This window comes from Schistocerca gregaria, chromosome X, assembly GCF_023897955.1.
Source record: "Schistocerca gregaria isolate iqSchGreg1 chromosome X, iqSchGreg1.2, whole genome shotgun sequence".
NCBI lineage: Eukaryota > Metazoa > Arthropoda > Insecta > Orthoptera > Acrididae > Schistocerca > Schistocerca gregaria.
This window is the reverse complement of record NC_064931.1, coordinates 852,318,348-852,340,150: the sequence shown is the minus strand read 5'-3', so window position 1 is coordinate 852,340,150 and position 21,803 is coordinate 852,318,348. Positions and strand designations below refer to the sequence as shown.

Here is a 21,803-nt window from a genome sequence, read left to right as displayed (position 1 = left end):
TCTGAGAGCTGTGGAAATTCGAGGTTGACGGCTCGTCGTTTACTCAAAGTAAACACTAGTTGTCAACTTTGAATTCCTACAAATATCAGCTATTAACAAGTATTATAATATACGTGCAATAGCCAATTATTGAACAAATAACTAATACAGACAGCAATAATGGTTTACTCAAAGTTGACACACGCCCATCTACAACGTCAGGACTAGTACCGATGAACGGAATAAAGCCGAAATAAGCTTATACACAAAAATACAACATCAAGCAACATAGTCCTCCAATTCTGTAGTAATTAACGGCAGTAACAGCTAGAAAGACAAACAGCTAGATGTTTTTGCAACTGTGTGTGAACGAACAGAAACAGTTTCTGACTTGGCCAGCTGAAGAGACACCGCACAGCGTCCCTAGCAGCCTCTGTTGGCGCACAGAAGCTCATTCGTCAAAGGTCCCCCAGAATTAAGTTATCTGTCTCGAAAACAGTAAATTGCGCTCCGCGACAGTACGAAGGGCCGAGGCCGATGCAAAAGTCGTTAAGACGGAGCGCACGCAGTGCGCAGGAAATGAGCGATCCCGAGCGGGCAAAAACCCATTACTCTTTTCCGGCGGTCTTATCGAGTTTGTGACCCGGTTCAAAGAAGCCATTCGCACAAAGTAAGCTAAGTAAATTAAGCCCCAAGCGCCGCCGCTTAAGGGTAGAAAGTTTGATGAAATGCGCTGCTCGCTTTACGAGGCGCTGTTAAATAAAAACAGAAGTGGCGCTTCTGCAGTGCGCTCTGCGACACCGGACGCCGGAGATTACGCATTTGTCTTGTCTCCCACCCACTCACACACCACTTCTCATTTTCTCGAATAAATTGTAACACCGGAATCGATTTGAGTTCTTTAAGTTCTTGCTACATTACAGAGTATAGTGGTACTGCAGGACACGTGGTAAGCCGAAACAAGAGGTGCGTCACCAACATTCGTGCTCGTCAGACTCGTCTGTCAAGAAATTCGCCGAACTTGACTGGCTATCTTCGTACACAATCCAGTTTTGTTGTTGTGATGAGTTGCTGAAGACGTAGCGCCCTTGCCGGTCTCTGTTTCTAAAGCGTTAAGTATGGGTAAATTTTCTCTTTATTAGCATCATATTCAAAAGGATCTGGCCATACTATGGACCTCAAAAAGTTCAAATGGCTCTGAGCACTATGGGACTCAACTGCTGTGGTCATTACTCCCCTAGAACTTAGAACTACTTAAACCTAACTGACCTAAGGACATCACACACATCCATGCCCGATGCAGGATTCGAACCTGCGACCGTAGCAGTCGCACGGTTCCGGACTGCGCGCCTAGAACCGCGAGACCACCGCGGCCGGCTATGGACCTTAACAAGTTTGGTTTTTTGTCGGGCAGCGCCTTTGAAGGTGGTGTGATTTTTACAATGATGGGATCCTTATCGTGTTCAGTGCACCGTAGTAATAGATCAGGGAACTTTATACACGAAAGCGCCAAAGAAACTGGTAGAGACACGCGTATCCAAAGACAGATATATAAACAGGCAGAATACCGCGCTGCGGTCGGCAACGCCTTTATAAGACAAGTATCAGGCGCAGTTGTTAGATCGGTCACTGCTACTGCAAAGGCAGGTTACCAAGATGTGAGTTTGAAGCGGTGTTATAGGCCGCGAGCGATGCGACACACCAACTCTGAGGTAGCGATGAAGTTGGGATTTTCCCGTACGACCATTTCACGAGCGTATCGTGAATATCAGGAATCCGGTAAAATGTCAAATCTCAGACATTGTTGCGGCCCAAAAACGATCCTGCAAAAACGGGACAAACGACGACTGAACAGAATCGTTCAACATGACAGAAGTGCAACCCTTCCGCAAAGTGCTGCAGATTTTAGTGCTGGGCTATCAAGTGTCAACGTACGAAACATTCAAAGGAACCTCATCTGCCGGCTGCTGTGGAAGAGCGGTTCTAGGCTCTTCAGTCCGGAACGGCGCGGCTTCTACGGTCGCAGGTTCGAATCCGGCCTCCGGCATGGATGTGTGTAATGTCCTTAGGTTACTTATGTTTAAGTAGTTGGATGTCTAGGGGACTGATGACCTCAGATGTTAAGCCCCGAACCATTTGAACATGATCGGAGCCGAAGGCCCACTACTGTAGCCTTGGTGTCTGTACCACACAAAGCCTTACGCCTCGAATGGGGCCGTCAACACCGACACTGGACTGTTGATGACTGGAAACATGTTACCTGGTCGAACGAGTCTCTTTCAAATTGATTCGAGCGGATGGACATGTACGGGTATGCAGACAACCTCACCAGTTCATGGATCCTGCATGTCAGCAGGGGACTGTTGAAGATGGTGGAGACTCTGCAATGGTTTGAGGCGTGTGCAGTTGGAGTGATATGGGACCCAGTTACGTTTATATGTAACTGACAGGTGACACGTATGTAAGCATCATGTCTGATCACCTGCATCCATTCATGCCCATTGTATATTCCGAAGGGCTTGGGCAATTCCAGCAGGAGAAAGCAACACTCCGCACGTCCAGAATTGCAAGAGTGGCTCCAGGAACACACTTCTGAATGTAATCACTTCCGCTGGCCACCAGATTCTCCAGACACGAGCATTATTGAGCATATCTGGGATGCCCTGCAATGTGCTGTTCAGAAGAGATCTCCACTTCCTCGTACTCTTACGAATTTATAAACAGCACTGCAGGATTCATGGTGCCAGTTCCCTTCAGAAGTACTTCAGACATTAGTCGAGTCCATGTCACGTCGTGTTGCGGCACTTCTGCGTACTCGCGGGGGCCCTGCACGATATCAGGCAGGTGTGCCAGTTTCTTTGGCTCTTCTGTGTACATGTGCCATTGTGTGGGGAAAGTTGTCCCTACTGTTGTTAGGCGCATTATGTTGAGTCCAATATCATCTAACTTCGTGAAATGTCGGTTCGCTTTCTCGCTGATTTTGTCTGAAATGCACTTTTCTTCTAATGCACTACCCCATTTGGTAGCCAGCCTTTGATTCGCGAGGATCCGCTCCGCATTTGCAATCTTGACCAGTGTCAGCTTCCTAATTTAAAAAAAAAGGACGAAATGGTTATAGAAAGTGCCAGCTTCCTTGTGATGCGCCTGTCATCTTAAGAACAAGACAGAAGAGGACGTAACAAAGACAAAGAAAAAAAAAACAGAGGTGGTGGATGGCCACAGTTTTCAGAAGGAGAAAAAGATACGGTGGAAGTGATTTGATGGAGGACTTACAAGTTGAAAACGTACATTTAAAGACACTTTGCAGTACGCCCGCGTCTGATTCATGAATTTAATAGTAAAGTCGTCGCTCCACTCCAAAACCGACATCCACAGCACAGAAAAGGGAAAAAGGCGGAAGTGGAGGAGTGCAGCGAGCCAATTGATGAAGGCTTGTCGCCGTCCACAGCACTTGCGCAGCTCGGCGCGCGTCCCTTTGACGTGCCGACAAGAGGCGCCCCAGACAAGCCACAGGCTGTGAGAGTCCTCGGAGCCACCTCACCAGCACACGAGTAGTTTGGACGCGGCGGGGCGGGAGGCTGTGCTGGGCTGTACCCGGCTTACTCGACTGTTCTCAACACACAAACGATTGCACCATAATCTGAGTGAAATTAAATTAACTTTTCCAAACTTCGGGAGTGTATGCTTCAATATAAAAATGGTAACACTGAAGTCTCAAAACGATCAAATGAATATATCAGGCGAAAAAATCTAAAGACAAAAATAAGTTTCGCTGAATAATAAAATTACAAAGCTAGAAATTACAAATGTATGTCACCATTAAAGGTTACAAGTCTCAACTGGATCAGATCAATATTTTGGTTAAAATCGGCGTTTTTACGAAAATATTCAACTCAAAAAGCTGTAAATTCGTATGCAGCCTCAGAGTCATGTAAAAGCATTAACTATGTGATACCAGGAAGCTACTTCTAAATTATTTACTGAACGAAATTTGGAGATGAGGTATTATTTGTATTTGTAATAGGAAGTTTTAATTGTAGAAGTTTATTGCATTCATGCTGTACCAAGTTTCAAAACTTTATTGTGAATAACAATGGTTACGAGGCAGTTCAGAGGTCATATGCTATCGGTTCCGTTCTAACAGTTCTAGCTAGCAAAGTTTAAACAAAATCGATCGAGCTCCAACCTTCTCAGCAATTGAAGCAAACCTAACTCTGTTTACATTAAAATTTAGAAGATTGTAAATTATTAAGCGACAGAGCTATACGTGTCAAAGAAAGGGGCCATTTACACATTGCTAACTGTGCCTAGGGCGTTCTGTTTGGCGGTACGCTACGCCCTTATATACACGCATTAAAAAAAGTTTTGCGTCACCTCGGTTCTGAGAGTTATAGAACCTGAACAGAAAATTGGAATAGAGATCGACATAAACATCATTTCCGCCCTTTTTATTTCTCATGAAAACAACACATTGCATGTTGTGCCACCATACAGCGAGACCTTCAGATGTGGTGGTCCAGACTGCTGCGAACACGTACGTCTAATACCTGGTAGCACGTCCTCTTGTACTGATGCATGCCTGTATTCGTCGTGGCATACTATCCACAAGCTCATCAAGGCACTGTTGGTCCAGATTGTCCAACTCCTCAAGGGCAATTCGGCGTACATCCCTCACAGTGGTTGGAGGGTCACGTCGTCCATAAACAGCCCTTTTCAATCTATCCCAGGCACGTTCGATAGGGTTCATGTCTGGGGAACATGCTAGCCATTCTAGTCGAGCGATGTCGTTATCCTGAAGGAAGTCATTTACAAGATACGATGGGGAAGCGAATTGTCGTCCATAAAGACGAATGCCCTGCCGATATGGTTGCATTATCGGTCGCATTCACGTATCGTACAACCTTTACAGCGCCTACCACGACCACCAGGGGCGTACGTCGGGCCCACATAATGCCACCCAAAAACAGCAGGGAGCCTCCACGTTCCTGCACTCGATGGACAGTGTGTCTACGGCGTTCAGCCTGACCAGGTTGCCTCCAAACACGTCTCCGACGACTGTCTGGTTGAAGGCGACACTCATCGGGGAAGATAACGTGATGCCAATCCCGAACGGTCGATTCGGCATGTTGTTGGGCCCATCTGTACCGCGCAGCATGGTGTCGTGGTTGCGAAGATTGACCTCGCCATGGACGTCGGGTGTGAAGTTGCGCATCATGCAGCCTATTGCGCACAACTTGAGTCGTAACACGACGTCCTGTGACTGCGCGAAAAGCATTATTCAAGTTGGTGGCGTTGCTGTCAGGGTTCCCCCGAGCCATAATCCGTAAGTAGCGGTCGTCCACTACAGTAGTAGCCCTTGGGCGGCCTGAGCGAATAGGCTCTGCTCATGCGTGGTTGTTTACATCTTTGGGCGTGTTTAATTACATCTCTGAACAGTCAAAGGGACTATATCTGTGATACAATATCCAGAGTCAAATGGTTCAAATGGCTCTGAGCACTATGGGACTCAACATCTTATGTCGTAAGTCCCCTAGAACTTAGAACTACTTAAACCTAACTAACCTAAGGACATCAAACACATCCATGCCCGAGGCAGGATTCGAACCTGCGACCGTAGCGGTCGTGCGGTTACAGAGTGTACAGCCTAGAACTGCTCGGCCACTCCGGCCGGCAATTACTATTATTATTATTTCTTTTCTTTCTCAGACTTCATGTCTGGTTAAAAATGGAAAGTAACGCGGATCTTGATCAAGCGTGACTTCCTTTTAACTGTACGATATATGTTACATTGCATTTAGGAACTTTCGGGTAATTGAACAAGTATCAATAATTACAGATTTCTGTAGTTGTATATATATAAGTTTGGATGTAGCTGTATTGCGTTGATGTACTGGTGAATATTGTGTGGTATGACTCCTGTAGTTTATAGTATAATCGGTATAATGTCAATGTCAACTTTATCCTGATGCCACATGTCCTTGACTTCCTCAGCCAGTTGGATGTATTTTTCAATTTTAACTCCTGTTCTCTTTTCTACATTTGTTGTATTGGGTATGGATATTTCGATTAGTTGTGTTAATTTCTTCTTTTTATTGGTGAGTATGGTGTCAGGTTTGTTATGTGGTGTTGTTTTATCTGTTATAATGGTTCTGTTCCAGTATAATTTGTATTCATCATTCTCCAGTACATTTTGTGGTGCATACTTGTATGTGGGAATGTGTTGTTTTATAAGTTTATGTTGTAAGGCAAGCTGTTGATGTATTATTTTTGCTACATTGTCATGCCTTCTGGGGTATTCTTTATTTGCTAGTATTGCACATCCGCTTGTGATGTGATCTACTGTTCCCATTTGTTGTTTGCAAAGTCTGCATTTATCTGTTGTCGTATTGGGATCTTTAATAATATGCTTGCTGTAATATCTGGTGTTTATTGTTTGATCCTGTATTGCAATCATGAATCCTTCCGTCTCACTGTATATACTGCCTCTTCTTAGCCATGTGTTGGATGCGTCTTGATCGATGTGTGGCTGTGTTAGATGATACGGGTGCTTGCCATGTAGTGTTTTCTTTTTCCAATTTACTTTCTTCGTATCTGTTGATGTTATGTGATCTAAAGGGTTGTAGAAGTGGTTATGAAATTGCGGTGGTGTGGCCTATTATTATTATTATCATCATTATTATTATTATCATTATTATTAGGGATATTATTTGACCTTGTGAGGGTGAACTTTTACAGAATATATCAAATCAGTTAAAACTCAAAACTTTGATTTATAGTCACAGTTCCTGATTCCGTTGAGTAAATAGTAAGTAGGAACATTTACTCTTAGTGAGAACAATGAGTAATGTAGACTTGTAGACTGGAAATTATGGTCAGTGTGTTCTCCATGGCCTTCTGGCTGACAGCAAAATTAGTTTTCAGGCTCTAGTACACGGCGCAGGTTGGTGGAAGGCACGCACAGACAGTTGAAGGGGCTCTTCTTAACGACATAACAAGAAGTGCAGACCATTTGATTATTACCTACCGCCCCAAAGCGGGTTGTACTGGAAATCTTGTCAAATATGTGACTGGTTGGTAGAACTGTTGATTGACAAGCACCATTTCATGACCTTGGATGCTCAGTGCTTATCACACTAACGAAAGTTCGTTGGTGCCTGAAGCAAGCGTGATGGATATAAATAAACGTCGTGTCAGCCACTACCAGTACTAGAGTCACAATGTGCGAAGGCGACAGAATGCAGGTCACTAAGAGAGACTTGAGACGACAGGTGCATCTGACATGGAGGGAATCGGGTGTCTCCTTTTCGAAGCATCCATCCCGACATTCGCCTTACGCGATATAGAGGCAACACAGAGAAGACAAATCTGGATGGACAAGGGTTAGACTACCGCCGCCTCGCTCTATAGTCAGAACGCCTGACAAAATAATGATTACTGACTTTAAATGTAGAGAATCAAAGGCCTCGTGGCACATACGCCCCTGGGGTTCAGTCACATATGATATACATTATTTTTGAATGGTTTGTCACGTGATATGGAGTGGAGAAAAAGACAAAAATCTTATCCAGTCATTAGCAATAGTGACATACCGGTTTTTCGTGATTGTGGTACCAAAACCATTCACAATGTTTAAGGATTATGGACCTCTTAACCTGCAGAACAACATCCAACTAATCTGCTGACTGAAGACGACAACAACAATTTACTGGCGAAGTAACAGGGCTGCTTCGAGGGAACAAGGCATACTAATAACATTATTAGTTTGACGACTTCCCTGGACCTTCATTAGTTTCAGTATGCCATTCTACAAAGGAACTGAAAATACGTACGAGGGAGTATTGAAAAGTTCTGTCCTCAATATTAGCTGAGGTGTTACGTGTCATGCATGTAGCTCGGTCGACTTTCCACTTCGTTGACGCAAGAATGAAAGCTGTGTACGATGATGATTTTATAGATTGTGGTTCCGTAACGAGGTCAAACATTCTACGGTGACGGGTGAACAAATTAGCCTCTCTTTAAGAGAAAGATGCATCCTGAAGACCCATATGACGTAAGTCACCAGCAAAATACGAAAAATACTTACACAGAACACATCCTTTTCGCAAGAACTAACCTGTACAGTTATTTAATTTCTATTTACGGAGATCTGCGACTTCGACCAAATGAAGACCCTCGCAACTCAACAAAAATTAGCGATAATCTAGTTGAGAATCTTAGTATCATCATCTTTGATACGTGAGGATGAATACTATTGGCTCGAAACGCGTCACCAGTAAACTAATGCAGTAAGATTAATGACCCTAAAACACTGAGTGGCTGTCGTACTTAAATGTGACTATTAAAAAATCTCATACCCGAATGACTAGACTTCTAGAAGACTGTAGTGCAGGTGCGTGCAGCAAAAGGGGCCACACTACATCGGAAAGTCTAAGGAGTTAACGCACGTTGCCAGATTTGCGGTCACCTAGTTGAATCATCACGCGAGTGATACAGATACGTAAGGGAACTTGCGTAGCTAGATTAAAAAGTAAGTTCTTTTTCACGAAATGCTGTTTTGCATGTTTACAGACCCGATACTCGAGATACACAACGCCGATAGTAGAATTCCGGTCCTATTTATCTCGCAGGACTATAAAACAAACTAAGAGAGTAGAATGTGCATGAAAGCAAACTACTTTTTTTTAAACTCCCCATTCGTGAGTGAAATATGGATGAGAGAGATAACAATCTGTACAAAATACCGTAAGCGATATGTTCAGGGTATATATCTAGTTATGCGGTCCTAGTATTTGTAGTTACGTTTACATTCGTTATTCCCCCTGCAAGTGTTTCACTTCGTGTGTTTATCATCAACAGCGTGTGTTTTGGGCTTCTGTTATCATTTGTACAGCTGAAACTGTACCCTTCTGTCATCTGCATTTAGCTACGCTAATTGACACTCTAACAAGGAGACGGCACGTCCGTGGGGTCGGGGATTTGTCCGAAATTTTGTGTGGTGAAAGAGGACCTCTAACATCTCACGTGGTTAAAACATTAGGACGCACTACCCGGAAAATCCCGGGAAAAACCGATCCAAAGTTTCTTAGGTGCCTTATGAGTAGAAAATGTTAGTCCATTGCCGAGCCGCCGTCTGGCGTAGATGTTTAGGCCTCGGAGTCTTACGCCACAGGTCTCGGGTTCGATTTCTCCTCTGGCACTTTTTTTTCATCCCTTTCATTTTCTCTTGTTATTCTACCAATAATTCAGAAAGTTTTGCAAACGTACATTATCTTTAACAAATTAGTTACATTATCGAATAAAAATTATTTTCGTTTTGTCCAACACAATACAATTCGTGGCGGTGGGTTTTCCATTTTTAATTGTAAATTATATTAGGGGAAACATTGGGTTTTTAATCAGAATAACAAAGTCGATTGGGAAACATTTAGTTTTTAGACATATGTAACAATGCGCTGCAATTTTGCAAGCAACAAAAGAAAAAAAGAGTGCCGCAGGAGGAATCGAACCCAAGACTTCTGGCGTAAGGGTCCGAGCGCTAACAATGTAGGCCAGACGGCGAGTCGGCAATGGACTAACATTATGTACTCATAAGGCACCTAAGAAACTTTGGATCGCTTTTCCCCGGGATTTTCCAAGTAGTGCGTCCTAATATGTTAACCACTTGAGGTGTACACAAAATTTCGGACAAATCCCCGACCCCACGGTCGTGTCGTCTCCTTGTAAAATATCTAAGTAAAATATCTAACGAATTGCCGCTGGCTTTTTTTTTTCATAATGAAATACGACACGCCTGTAGCATAAATGTGTATTTTGAAATTCAGTTGCACAACAGACGCTGTCATAAGCCCAAAGGATTACAAACTGCGTAACACATCTCACCTTTTTGAGGTGCTAAATGGTAATAATCTAGCAGGATAAGACGTAAGGCTTGTGCGAGGCTCTTCCAGTGTTGCGAAGGAATTATCAGCCGGGAGAATAGACGGAGACTGTGATAGCGGCGTCTGGGGGCAGCACCTGCAGCTCAGGCGCGCATTTGCTTATGTATGAAACAAGGAAGAGCCCAGTTCTAAAAGTGGAGGCCTGCGCCGCCAGCCGTAAATCGCCGTGACAACTATGGGGTTGCCACCGCCCGGCATGCATTAGTAACCCCCACTCCAGTGTCTCGCGGCGCGGCGGTTTTCTGTACCACCCCCTCCCCTGACAAAAGGGCTTCAGGACGCGGCGCGCCGCTGATGAAGCCGAGTCGACTGGCGCTCTAACTCGACGCTAATCAAATTCGAACACATTTGCCCGCTTATAAATATGCAGCGCCACTGAGACAACACGGGCGGAATTTTAGCGGAGCTTGCTGTTTACGCGAGAGGCGTGGAATTGAGTTATTCCGGTGCACCGTTCCTTAGCCAGTTCAGCGAGTGGCATTAGGTCGGGCGCCGGAGGCTCGCCCTTTCCGAAGGGTACCGTCACTCATATTAACGGCCGTTTTTAACTTGGCTGCCGCCGTCCCTACGACCGGGGACAGAGGTAACGGTCCTGTACCACAAGTTCGGACGTACATACGGGTGCACATCAACCGAGTTTACGATTGCCGATGTACACGTTAGCGACAGTTACGACCCTGCCTGTTTCAGATGTGCGGGAAAATATGATTCAATGGCCTACAGAGAGCAACGACGACGCAAGATAGGCAGCCGATATATCGAAACGATCACGTATGTCGTCGGATAAACGCGGCTAGCACAGAATAAGACTTGTGAGACTCGTCAGTCAATGGAAATGAACATGGCTCCGAGGTAATTACGATTTACATATCTGACAGTTAAGCTATATGACAGACATTACTGATGACGAATGGCACGAAATACGCATCAAGTGTCGCGGCACAGAGACGATAAACCACACGAAAAGTTTAAGAGTGGGGGCAAATACGTAATTCTGAAAAGGCAATGGTTACCTGCCAGCACTTGTGTCTGTCACTCCAACAGTCGCATTTTCGTCGAAGACTGCACTCACTGGAACAGTATATTACTTTACAAATTTCTGAAGCCTCGATAAAGCGCTCCTAACAAGATCATAGTACTATTTGCGTCGTAGGCAATGCCGTGTCGTTATTGACTGTCTACCAAGTTCAAAATTTCTCGAGCATGTTATTTTGAATTGCGGAGAACCGCAAACAAATTTGCGCATTTTGAAGGAAATTATCTGCACTGGCTGTAACTTATTATTATTATTAAAAATTATTATTATTAAAAGTGAGTACTTGTTTCTCGTCAACTGAAGGCGCATTCTCAGGCGATCTGCACAAAATTAATAAGAAAAAAATTACAAAGAATTCTTAACTATGGTCTGAAGAACTGGCACTAAATAGTAGTATTAATTAGCAGTATCCAAAGAGTACTCACAAATTCTTTTTAACAAATCATAATGGAAAGGTAACTGCCTCAGAGCCACTCCCTATCATTCATGTCAGGTTATAAACCAAACAGCGTGCTAAAAGCGCTAGCCTATAGTTGAAATGAAGAGGATAGCAGACCCTATAGAAATAACACTTGGATGAAGACCAAAAAAGCTGTACACTAGTAACGCTCCTACTTGTTAATAAAAAAAATCTGTGAGAATCATCAAGTACAACTGTATAGTACTACTTTTTAGTAACACACTATTCTTCAGATCACCTGAGGATAAGTCTTCAACTGACGCGAAACCGATAGTGGCATTTAATAAAAAGGATTTTACAGCCTGTGCAGATCATTTCATTCAAAATGTCAAAATTTCTCGTCACGTTTGCATCCATACGATGTAACAAGCCTTCTCTAAAATGGACATTCAACCACAGTGTCACCTTTAGTTGTAATTCCACTATATGCTTCCATCACAGTGTTTCTGTTCCCACTCTAGCATGCAACTTCAAAATGTAGCCTATCGCCTCTTCTGCTAACAGAGAGCCACTTCCCCAAAATTACCCAAACCTATACAGACTGAAATACGTTCTTTCATTTGAAGTAGTATCACTTATTACTTTTACTGCACCACGTAAATTTTGCCCGTTATTTCTGCATCGTCGACGCTTGACTTGCCTTTGCAGTAACGTCCAGACAACTGTTAGTAAATTACAGAAACAAATTAGTTGATCCAAAATCAAACTCAATATAAGACATGCATCTGAAATTCAAAAAATACACACAGCGTTTTAAGGGTATAGGTACAGATATTGTGATAAGTGGTGCCTTAATACCTACCCTCTCCAGTGTGTTACTTTTTTTTGCTCCCAGTCTAAAAGTTGTCCTGCAAACACGTCACCTAAGTTACTACCTGATGTTTTCTGCACGGTCGTGGACTGCGCTTATCAGTACAATCAATCTGTTTTGCATCCACGTGTCCACACTTCAATACTGGACCTGCTGCCCAAGGGAAAATGAACATTAATGGCATTAAATGAAACAACAAGTTCACTGTTACCAGTCACCGTCTTATTTATTTCTTTCCACGACGACCTGAAGTATACACACACACACACACACACACACACACACACACACACACACATATATTCGACACCTCAAAACAAACACCTCCAAATGCATTAAACAATTATTCTGTAATAATGTTGTTACGATGTATATTCTTTGAACTTTCTGATTATATCTTCCCTTCTGCTATACGAACCTTGCACCCAGCTGATTCCAGGCGCCATATGGCAGTAAGCATGTGATGTGTTACGACAACAAAAGGAACCTGTGACCACTGGAGGAACTCTAGTTTACTTATTTAATGTTTACCATTAGATATCAGTTTACTTTTTGTCAAAAGTAATCCTAAACCATATTGTGTAACAGTGTCTTGTTTCTCCACTAGGCAGTGCCACAAGTTCCTCCAAAAATCATAACACACACACACACACACACACACACACACACACACAAATGTAATACTAATTAATGTAAATCCACCCGATGATGGAGGTTTAAACCTTCGAAAAGCATCGTGGAAAGAAACAAATAAAACGTGACTGGTAACAGTGAATTTGCTTCATTTAATGTCAGTAAGTCACGGTAAAGCCTAACCTAAAAATGTTTGCATTTAAAGAACATTAATAGCTTGCTTGTGCCACACGTAGGTGTAGAACACGCCATGAAGGCCCAACGGTACCGACCGGCCGCCGTGTCATCTTCAGCCCGCAGTCTTCACTGGATGCGGATATGGGTGTGTATGCAACCAGCACACCGCTCTCCTGGCCGTGTCACTTTACGAGACCGGAGCCGGTCAGCACACTGTTCTCCCGGCCGTAAGTCAGTTTAAGAGACCGGAGCCGCTAATTCTCAATCAAGTAGCTCCTCAGTTTGCCTGAAAAGGACTTAGTGCAACCCGCTTGACAACGGCGCTCGGCAGATCCTATGGTCACCCATCCGAGTGCTAGGCCAGCCCGACAGCGCCTAACTTCGGTGCTCCGACGGGAACCGGTGTTCCCACTGCGCAAGACCGCTGGCACCTGGAGGTACTAACCAGCCTAAAAACATACTACTGTGATTATTAGTCTGCAAATTAAGTAAATGCTGATGTAACGTTGTTCAGTACACTGCCCTCACTATCAATAGAAATATATGCCGTTGTGCCCCTACCACCCGTATAAACAAAACACTGCCTCGTGCCAATCAGCTATTGGTCCTTTCATTGTTTTGCAGATACTTGTACAACCAACGTGTTAACTACAACAAACGCTTCACCACCTTCACAGTACCTTCGATCACTTCGATGGTGTAAAGTGCATTCCTTTGTTGCGGCATCGAGTTATTTTTATGGCACATAACTGTCATTGGCAGGTCCTCTGACCAGAGACGATCCCATTTGTCAGAAAACAGTACACCCTCTAGAAGCGCATTAGAATGTCCGTGTGCCTAGGAATTCCACAGCCAGTTCCATAAATTCGGAACGTCAGAGCCAAGTGACTGTAGGGGAAGGCGACGTGTGTATTTTGGAGTACTCACCTCCTCCACCTCGCGCGCTGCCCTGGACAGGCGGCGCTGACAATGCCAGGAACAGCAGCAGCAGGAGGGTGAGGGTGAGCTGCGCCGGAGCCACCCTCAGCGGAAGCATCATCTGCAACATACAACCGTTACATGTAGCCTCAAACTCGTACACGGAGCTCGGTTCGCTGCACGCCACTTGGAGCGCTGCAACTGTACCAAGCCATCATATCATCTTCTTATTGGGTAATTTAAAGTTTGGCATATTGTAAGTAGGCTGTTTAGGTTTTTCTGTTGGTAACGCCATGTAGCGCTGTATATGAAAATCACTGACTGTGCTGTGTGCAGTCTGTGGCTGGTGTGCATTATTGGAATTTGCTATTGTAGTGTTGGGCAGTTGGCTGTTAACAGCGCGTAGCGTTGCGCAGTTGGAGGTGAGCCACCAGCAGTGTTGGATGTGGGGAGGGAGATGGAGTTTTGAGAGTGGATGATCTGGACGTGTGTCCATCAGAGACAGTAAATTTGTAAGACTGGATGTCATGAACTGATTATATATATAAACAAAAATGGCTCTGAGCACTATGGGACTCAACTGCTGTGGTCATAAGTCCCCTAGAACTTAAAACTACTTAAACCTAACTAACCTAAGGGCATCACACACATCCATGCCCGAGGCAGGATTCGAACCTGCAACCGTAGCAGTCGCACGGTTCCGGACTGCGCGCCTAGAACCGCGAGACCACCGCGGCCGGCTATAAACAAAGATGATGTAACTTACCAAACGAAAGCGTTGGAATGTTGATAAACACACACACAAACAAACAAACAAACAACACACACACACACACACACACACACACACACACACACACACACACACACACACAATTAATATTGACTTTTGAACACTATTAAGGTAAATACATTGTTTGTTCCCTTTCAAAATCTTTCATTTACTAACTATGCCTATCAGTAGTTAGTGCCTTCAGTAGTTTGAATCTTTTATTTAGCTGGCAGTATTGGTACTCGCTGTTTTGCAGTAGTTCGAGTAACGAAGATTTTTGTGAGGTAAGTGATTCGTGAAAGGTATAGGTTATTGTTAGTCAGGGCCATTCCTTTGTAGGGATTATTGAAAGTAAGATTGCGTTGCGCCAAAAATATTGTGTGTCAGTTTAGTGACGATCAGAATAAGGAAAGAGAGAAATGTCTGAGTACGTTCAGTTCTGCTCAGCTGTTTGAAAATCAAATAACGTAAGAGGTTTATCAGCACAGTCATTCATTTTCTTAGGGGAAGTTTCAATTTTTGTTTTCGTTTAGTAGTAAACATAAGCTAATTTCATCCCATTGTGTTCCTAATTACGGCTTCTGTTTAGTATTGCACTGTTTGAAATGCTTTGTAAATGTGTCGCTCATATTATGGCTGATTTTTGCTCGTATCTGTCGTAATAGGTGGTGTAAATCATTCCATATATGGTTTTATTCCACGGTGGATTCTATACTACTATATTTTTGATCGCGTCCATTTTCCATACTTCCTCGCGTCTAATGAAGAACTCCATGTTAGCAGCTTTTGAGACAAATGGTATTCAGGTTTATTGCGTCGTCTAACGGAATGTGTATGTACTTCTGCTTTCACGGTGTTGCTTCTCACCACTGAATATGCTTTGCAGTCTTAGTGACTAAAGCATTCTTCTTTGCAAATGCTAAAAATGCAACAGTAGTGACGCAAATGTGTTTACATATCATTAACAAGTTCCACAAACACCATATATTAGCAGAAATCAGTGCTACGTAAATTGAAGTTGGAGGAGGGAGACGGAAAAGGTAAGGAACTAACGATATTAGATGCACCAGGATTTGATGCGGAATCGGCAGCGACGAGTGAAAATATTTTCCGGACCAGGGCTGGAACACGGGACCTCGTGCCTGCGCCACCGTTGCGCTGGTGACTCCCACCCCCACCTATCGCCAGCTGTCGGCAGTTGACATCCGCGTCATCCCTGGAGGTCGAACGTAAAGTGCATCCGCACTGAAGGCTGTGGATTCATTGCCCATCGAGGCGAATCAGTTCTATGTATGCGTCGTATACGTTCTTTCGAACACGCCCGAAAGAACGGACACCGAGCATTCATATAAGAAATCGATGTACTACAATGTTCCTCACACTCCAACGAAAATTTCGGAATTCTCCATTAAGGGGGGGGGGGGGGGGTAGGACGTCAAACGGGCCGACTTGGAGCAGGAGAGGCACCACAGGACATTTTAATTTCCACTGTCTATACTTTTGCAAGTAAATTCATAAAACTTTGTCAGCATGACCAGGAAGGATTTAGGATTCACACTCGTAGCAGCCGAAGTTCAAAAACATAACAAAATAATTTTTTTTCATGTGAAATTTCATCATTTTTCACTTACTATGCAGCCAGCAATAAATGAAAAAATGATGAAATTCCATATCTAAAAAAAATATTTTGTTATGTTTTTGCACTTCCACTGCTATGAGTGTGAATCCTGAACCCTTCCTGGTCATGCTGACAAAATTTTATGAATTTATTTGCAAAAATATATACAGTAAAAAATGGAATGTCCTGTGGTGCCTCACCTGCTCCAAATCGGCCCGTTTCACGTCCTACCCCCCTTAAGCGCAAAAAAAGTACGAAAAACGGATGTGACCAGAAATAAAGTAGAGTACGAGCAATGTACTGACATTGGATTTAAACCGAGCAGTTCGCACTGGATCGTAAGGAGGAACAAATAGACAGGTATCCACAGAAAAACCGTGCTACGATACTATCTGCTTTATACGGATTTGTACGTCCACCCAATATTACAGGTGCGAGCAATTATCGAAAACAATACGTGCAACACACAATGCAATTCGAAGATAGTAATATGCACAAGAAATTGTTATCAGGAACACAATGCGATGAAACAAAGTACTGTATACGTCATGTCAGATGTTTGTTAAGGCTTCGGCATGTGCCAAAGCGCAATTATTTCCACTCTATAATCGCCGAACGGTCGGAACTGCAATACTGGCTTTTACAAATGAATAACTTTTACAGTCAGAAGGCGACCAACATAAATGGGAATGTATGAGCCATTCGTGAGCACAGTTTTATCTTTAGTCTGTCGATAAACAAACAGATACACTGCAAATTTCTCATAGTTTGCGTATTAAGCATCGTGTAACTGACCGTGCGATACAGTTAACACACCAGAATCTTATTTCAAGAGAAGCGAGATTCAAAACCTATGCAAATTTAAGTTTTTCGTGGTCTCGCGAGAATTTTGGGATGGATTCTTGGAGAAACAACGGACAGTTTTTTTTTCCCCTATCCTCGACTCTTGAGGACAAGACGAACTATTAGCATCCTTCGGTAATTTGGTGGAACCCGGGCTGTACAGCTAGCGTGTCATTATATTTAGGGAACACTTATTTGTTTGCGAAAAAGTCGCTGTAAAATTAGCGAACGTGATTTTATTATTTCGACTTTCCAAGGGCTCTCTAAAGTCGTTGAAGAAAGAAATTAGTTCTGATTACAGAAAAATCTGGTTGCTTCAATATTGCAGCAGGATATGCTATATGAAGCGAAACGTTACTTTTAACATATGCAGAAACCAGACTACAGTTCAAAGAGTTGAAAGATATTACAAAGATTTAGTAGTTGAGAAGGGAGTGACAGGTTTGTGAACTTTCCCTCATGTTATTCAAGATGTGCACTGAGCAAGCAGTGAAGGGAACCAAACGAACATTTGGGAAAGGGATTATACTTGACGGAGAAGTAAAAATTGTGTTTGTTTTGTAGACGACATTTTTAATTCTATCAGAGACATCACACGGCTTGGAACAGCAGTTGAACGGAATGGATAACATTGGTAATGGAATGTAGTGGAATTAAATCGGCCAAAAAGAAACACTAAAAGAATTGTATTCCTATTTGGGCGTTGAAATAATTCATGATGACCGAAGTTGAGATGATATAAAATGTAGACTGGCAATGGCAAGAAAAACGTTTCTGAAGATGCGAAATTTGTTAACATCGAATACAAACGGTCTAAGCCCCTACAGTCAGACTGTGCAGTTTGTCCCAGCGGAGGTTCGAGTCCTCCCTCGGGCGTGTGTGTCCTTAGGGTAATTTAGGTTAAGTTGTGTGTAAGCTTAGGGACTGATGACCTTAGCAGTTGAGTCCCATAACATTTCACACACATCTGAACATTTTTTCTAATACAAATTTAAGTGTTAAGTAGTATAATACGGAAGTATCCTTCTTTACTGTGGTGTGTGTGGAAGTGAAACGTGGACGATAAACAGTAGAGATAGGAAGGGAAGCTTTTGAAATGTAATGCAACAAAAAGAGTTCAATATCACCTCGCTGCGTTGGGTAAGTAATGAAGAGATACTCTCAGTTTAATTGACGAGAAAAGTGTTTTATGGCACAACGTGACAGAGGAGGGACATGTTGGGAGGAGACATCCTGAGGCATGAATAGTTTACTCCGTGATGGAAGGAAGTGCGGCGGAGGAGGAGAGTTGTAGCGGCTGTCAGTCAGATTTATAGTGCAGCCACGAAGAGACCTGCGCAAGATAGCATAGCGTGCTGAGCTGCAGTCATCGAACAGATGACAAAACCACTCAGCGGTAAACAATTCTCTCCTTGGGCATCACGACTAGTTGGCAACCTTTTGTGAAATATCGGCGATGTTGCCTGTATTACGAGGCAGTGTGACGCGCAGCCTCGGCGGGCACCGCGTTGCCGGGACGGAATAATTGGGCGGCCAAATTAAGATGAGGATCACGAAACAATCGCTTTTTGCGGGGAGCGCATGACTCGCGGCCGCGCTTAGAATAACAAGTGCCGGCCATGACGCGCAATAAAATATTTATCAAACGCGCGGGGGCTGCGCCGCGGCCAATAATTCCCAAATAAACAACATACTCGGGAACACACAATCACTCTTTTTTAATGAAATGAAATTACGCGACTCATTTTGTAGACGACTCTGACTTTTTGCGATCGGCGATAATAGCTTTATTCGTCGCACGGAAGCCGTCAGCTCCCGTGGGTGTGTGTATTTCTTGTGTTGAGCACTGCTTCGAAACATAAATAATTTTAAACATGCCTACTGTTTTAACAGCGTGAATCGTGCGCAAAGATTTGGAAGAAATATAACTCAGCAGTAAAAGGGATCGTTCACTTATCTCTCGTATGACTGGTAGTCAGTCTGGGGCCATCACCATGTTTGATGATAGAAAATATTTGCAGCACATTTACGCGATTACTCACGTATTTGCTTAAGATGTGGGAGACAGATGCTCAACGCATTTCCTGCGGTACGAAGCAAGATGTTTTGCACCGCGTAAAGTTTATTTGTAAAAGTTTCGAAGCCCGACCAAGAAGCTCTAACTTCCTCTTAATACGTTTCCAGTCACGTCAGGGACGGTGGAATTAAGAAACTTCCGATATGACAGAGTTTGTGTTTGCTGGGCAGTATTCTCTGAATTCATACGACAGGTGTTGGCAAAATAGGAACGATATTAGGGCACTTTGAATTTTCTGTTACTTACGAAATATTAGCGAAAATGTAGATGTAAGAAGGATACGAGTTATGAGATAAACGATGTGTACGTGCTGCCACTTCGTCGTATGTAATAAAAATTGAAACACAACCAATGGACGAGTCTTGTAGAAGCCACAGTAGTTCATTGGCGCCAAAAACGATGAGGAATGTCAACTCAGGTCCATCTAAAGCCTCCAAAAATTGACATCCGAGTAATATTTTAGCCTTACTCTTTCACCCAAACGTTTCCTTGCTGACTGAAAAACAAAGTACAAACGGATGTAGTAAAAGTTGAAAAATAAATAAAATCGTGATTTGTATCGGAGGTCTCAAAACAAATGAACGTGATGGGAATGAGGAAGAATGATGGCGAGCGTCAGTACTGGCGTACAATGGAATGTTGAGCAGGGGCTCTCCAGGGTTGCCACACGACGCGCCGGCCTTGTCTGTTGTACCTCTCTCATTAACGCTTCCTAACATGCGCTACTGACATTTTTGCGAGGACAACTATATTATGTCGATGAATAATACACGTTTTAACATTCGAGCGAAGATGAAATGTACAACTGACCAATTAATTAAACTAGACGACAGTAAATTAATTTCACTGGACAAGTAATGCCGATTTTTAAATTGAAAACGAAAATGAACTGCTTGACAGATGCCAAAACTTCCGTTAAGATATCCCGCTTCTGCTGCTGATTATCGGTTTAAGGTGACTGACCGCCAAGGTCAATTTCAGTCTCCTCTTCACCCCCCCCCCCCCTCCCCTCCCAGGACGGAATCAGTGTACCCCCTTCTCTACGAGTGTTTAGTAAATTCTATGTTCAAGTGTGAGAAAGTTTTCTAAATGTTCGCGTGGCGTATATCTGAGGCGGAACGTGGAGACCTGCCTGGTATCCACCTACTGAGATGTGGGAAACTGCCGTCACCCTTTGACCACCAGTGGTTTCTGCCAGAAACCGCCATTTTGCTAATTTTTTTAAATACCAGTGCACTTTCACATGAAACCACCGATGCTATTGCAAGACAGATAACTAGTGGTACATTGAGGTACTTCTACGAATGCAGTACATTACAACTGTCACTTATAGCGTTCAATGCAATAGTCGGCGCGGAGATGTGCAACGTGATTGTGGGAGTCGGTGACGTGTGCTTCTTTTTATAGTGATCAATTTAAGGAGATGACTGACAGTGGGAGTAAGTATATCTCAAGTTACTGTAACGTAAATTTGAGTTTGTACTACTGCTTTTCTGGGTGATTTCGAAACGAAGCCACTGGAGCAGTACGTACTTCTGCTACATATTTATTAAATTTTAGACCCATTTCCGCTTGTTATTTAGGACTTCAATTTGTTTTAGGCATTACGATTTCATTAAGTTCCTGGATGTGCGATTGTGTCAAAGAAAAATGTGAAATTGCTTCCAAATATATCCCATAATATGACGGTTGATAGTAAACAGTACGTCCTAGTGGTTTCAAAGTGAAATCACCTCCTTACGTTAATTGGTTACTTGTTGCCAGTTTCTTTTTGTATTAAAAAAAATGGCTCTGAGCACTATGGCACTTAACAGCTGAGGTCATCAGTCCCCTAGAACTTAGAACTGCTTATACCTAACTAACCTAAGGACATCACACATACCTATGCCCCAGGCTGGATTCGAACCTGAGACCGTAGCGGTCGCGCGGTTCCAGATTGAAGCGCCTAGAACCGCTCGGTCACTCCGGCCGGCTTTTTGTATTCGTTTCGTACTATGACGATAAAGGTTCGTTTTGTGAAAAATTATAAAATCATTTTTTTTTACGTTGTTGGTACTCAAACGTTAAAACCACATCCAGGCTGGCCGGCAAACCGGCTCTCGTACGAAGCAGGGCCGGCGCGCCTCCCTGCCCCAGAAGTGGACGCTTTTATGCGCACGGCTATACGGCCAGGTTTTAAGGTATATCTCAATAAAATATCTGTAGCTTTCTATAACGATTTTATTAATTATTCGTAACGCTTATTAATTAATCGTAACGCTTATTAATTAATCGAGATGTTATATTGGTGCGGGATTTGGCAATTGTGGAATTCACAAATCCATCACTCAATCTAATTTCTGTTTTCTAAACACCTTTTAGTTTGTTCTGTAGCAATACACCAGATAAAAGAAAAAAATTTCATCCTCTCACGTCGCTCCTAGTGGACGACAAAGCCTTTAGTGGCGAATTCTAGGTATTTGCATCTATAGGGGATTGGTTCTCTTGTTTCTTTATGTTTACAAATAGTAGATTACTCCAGACTCATAGAAATAAGACCAT

The 21,803-nt window shown here is 43.2% G+C and overlaps 1 protein-coding gene across 5 annotated transcripts in view; it reads right to left on the bottom strand.

Annotated features, from left to right (window-relative positions):
• Positions 1-21,803, bottom strand: part of LOC126297381 (latrophilin Cirl) — a 715,307-nt gene that overhangs the window by 404,369 nt on the left and 289,135 nt on the right. For all 5 annotated transcript variants that reach the window (XM_049988106.1, XM_049988108.1, XM_049988105.1 and 2 more), the window contains one exon: positions 13,962-14,073. In XM_049988106.1, coding sequence (XP_049844063.1) covers positions 13,962-14,073 — 112 coding nt within the window. The remainder of the gene's footprint in view (positions 1-13,961; positions 14,074-21,803) is intronic.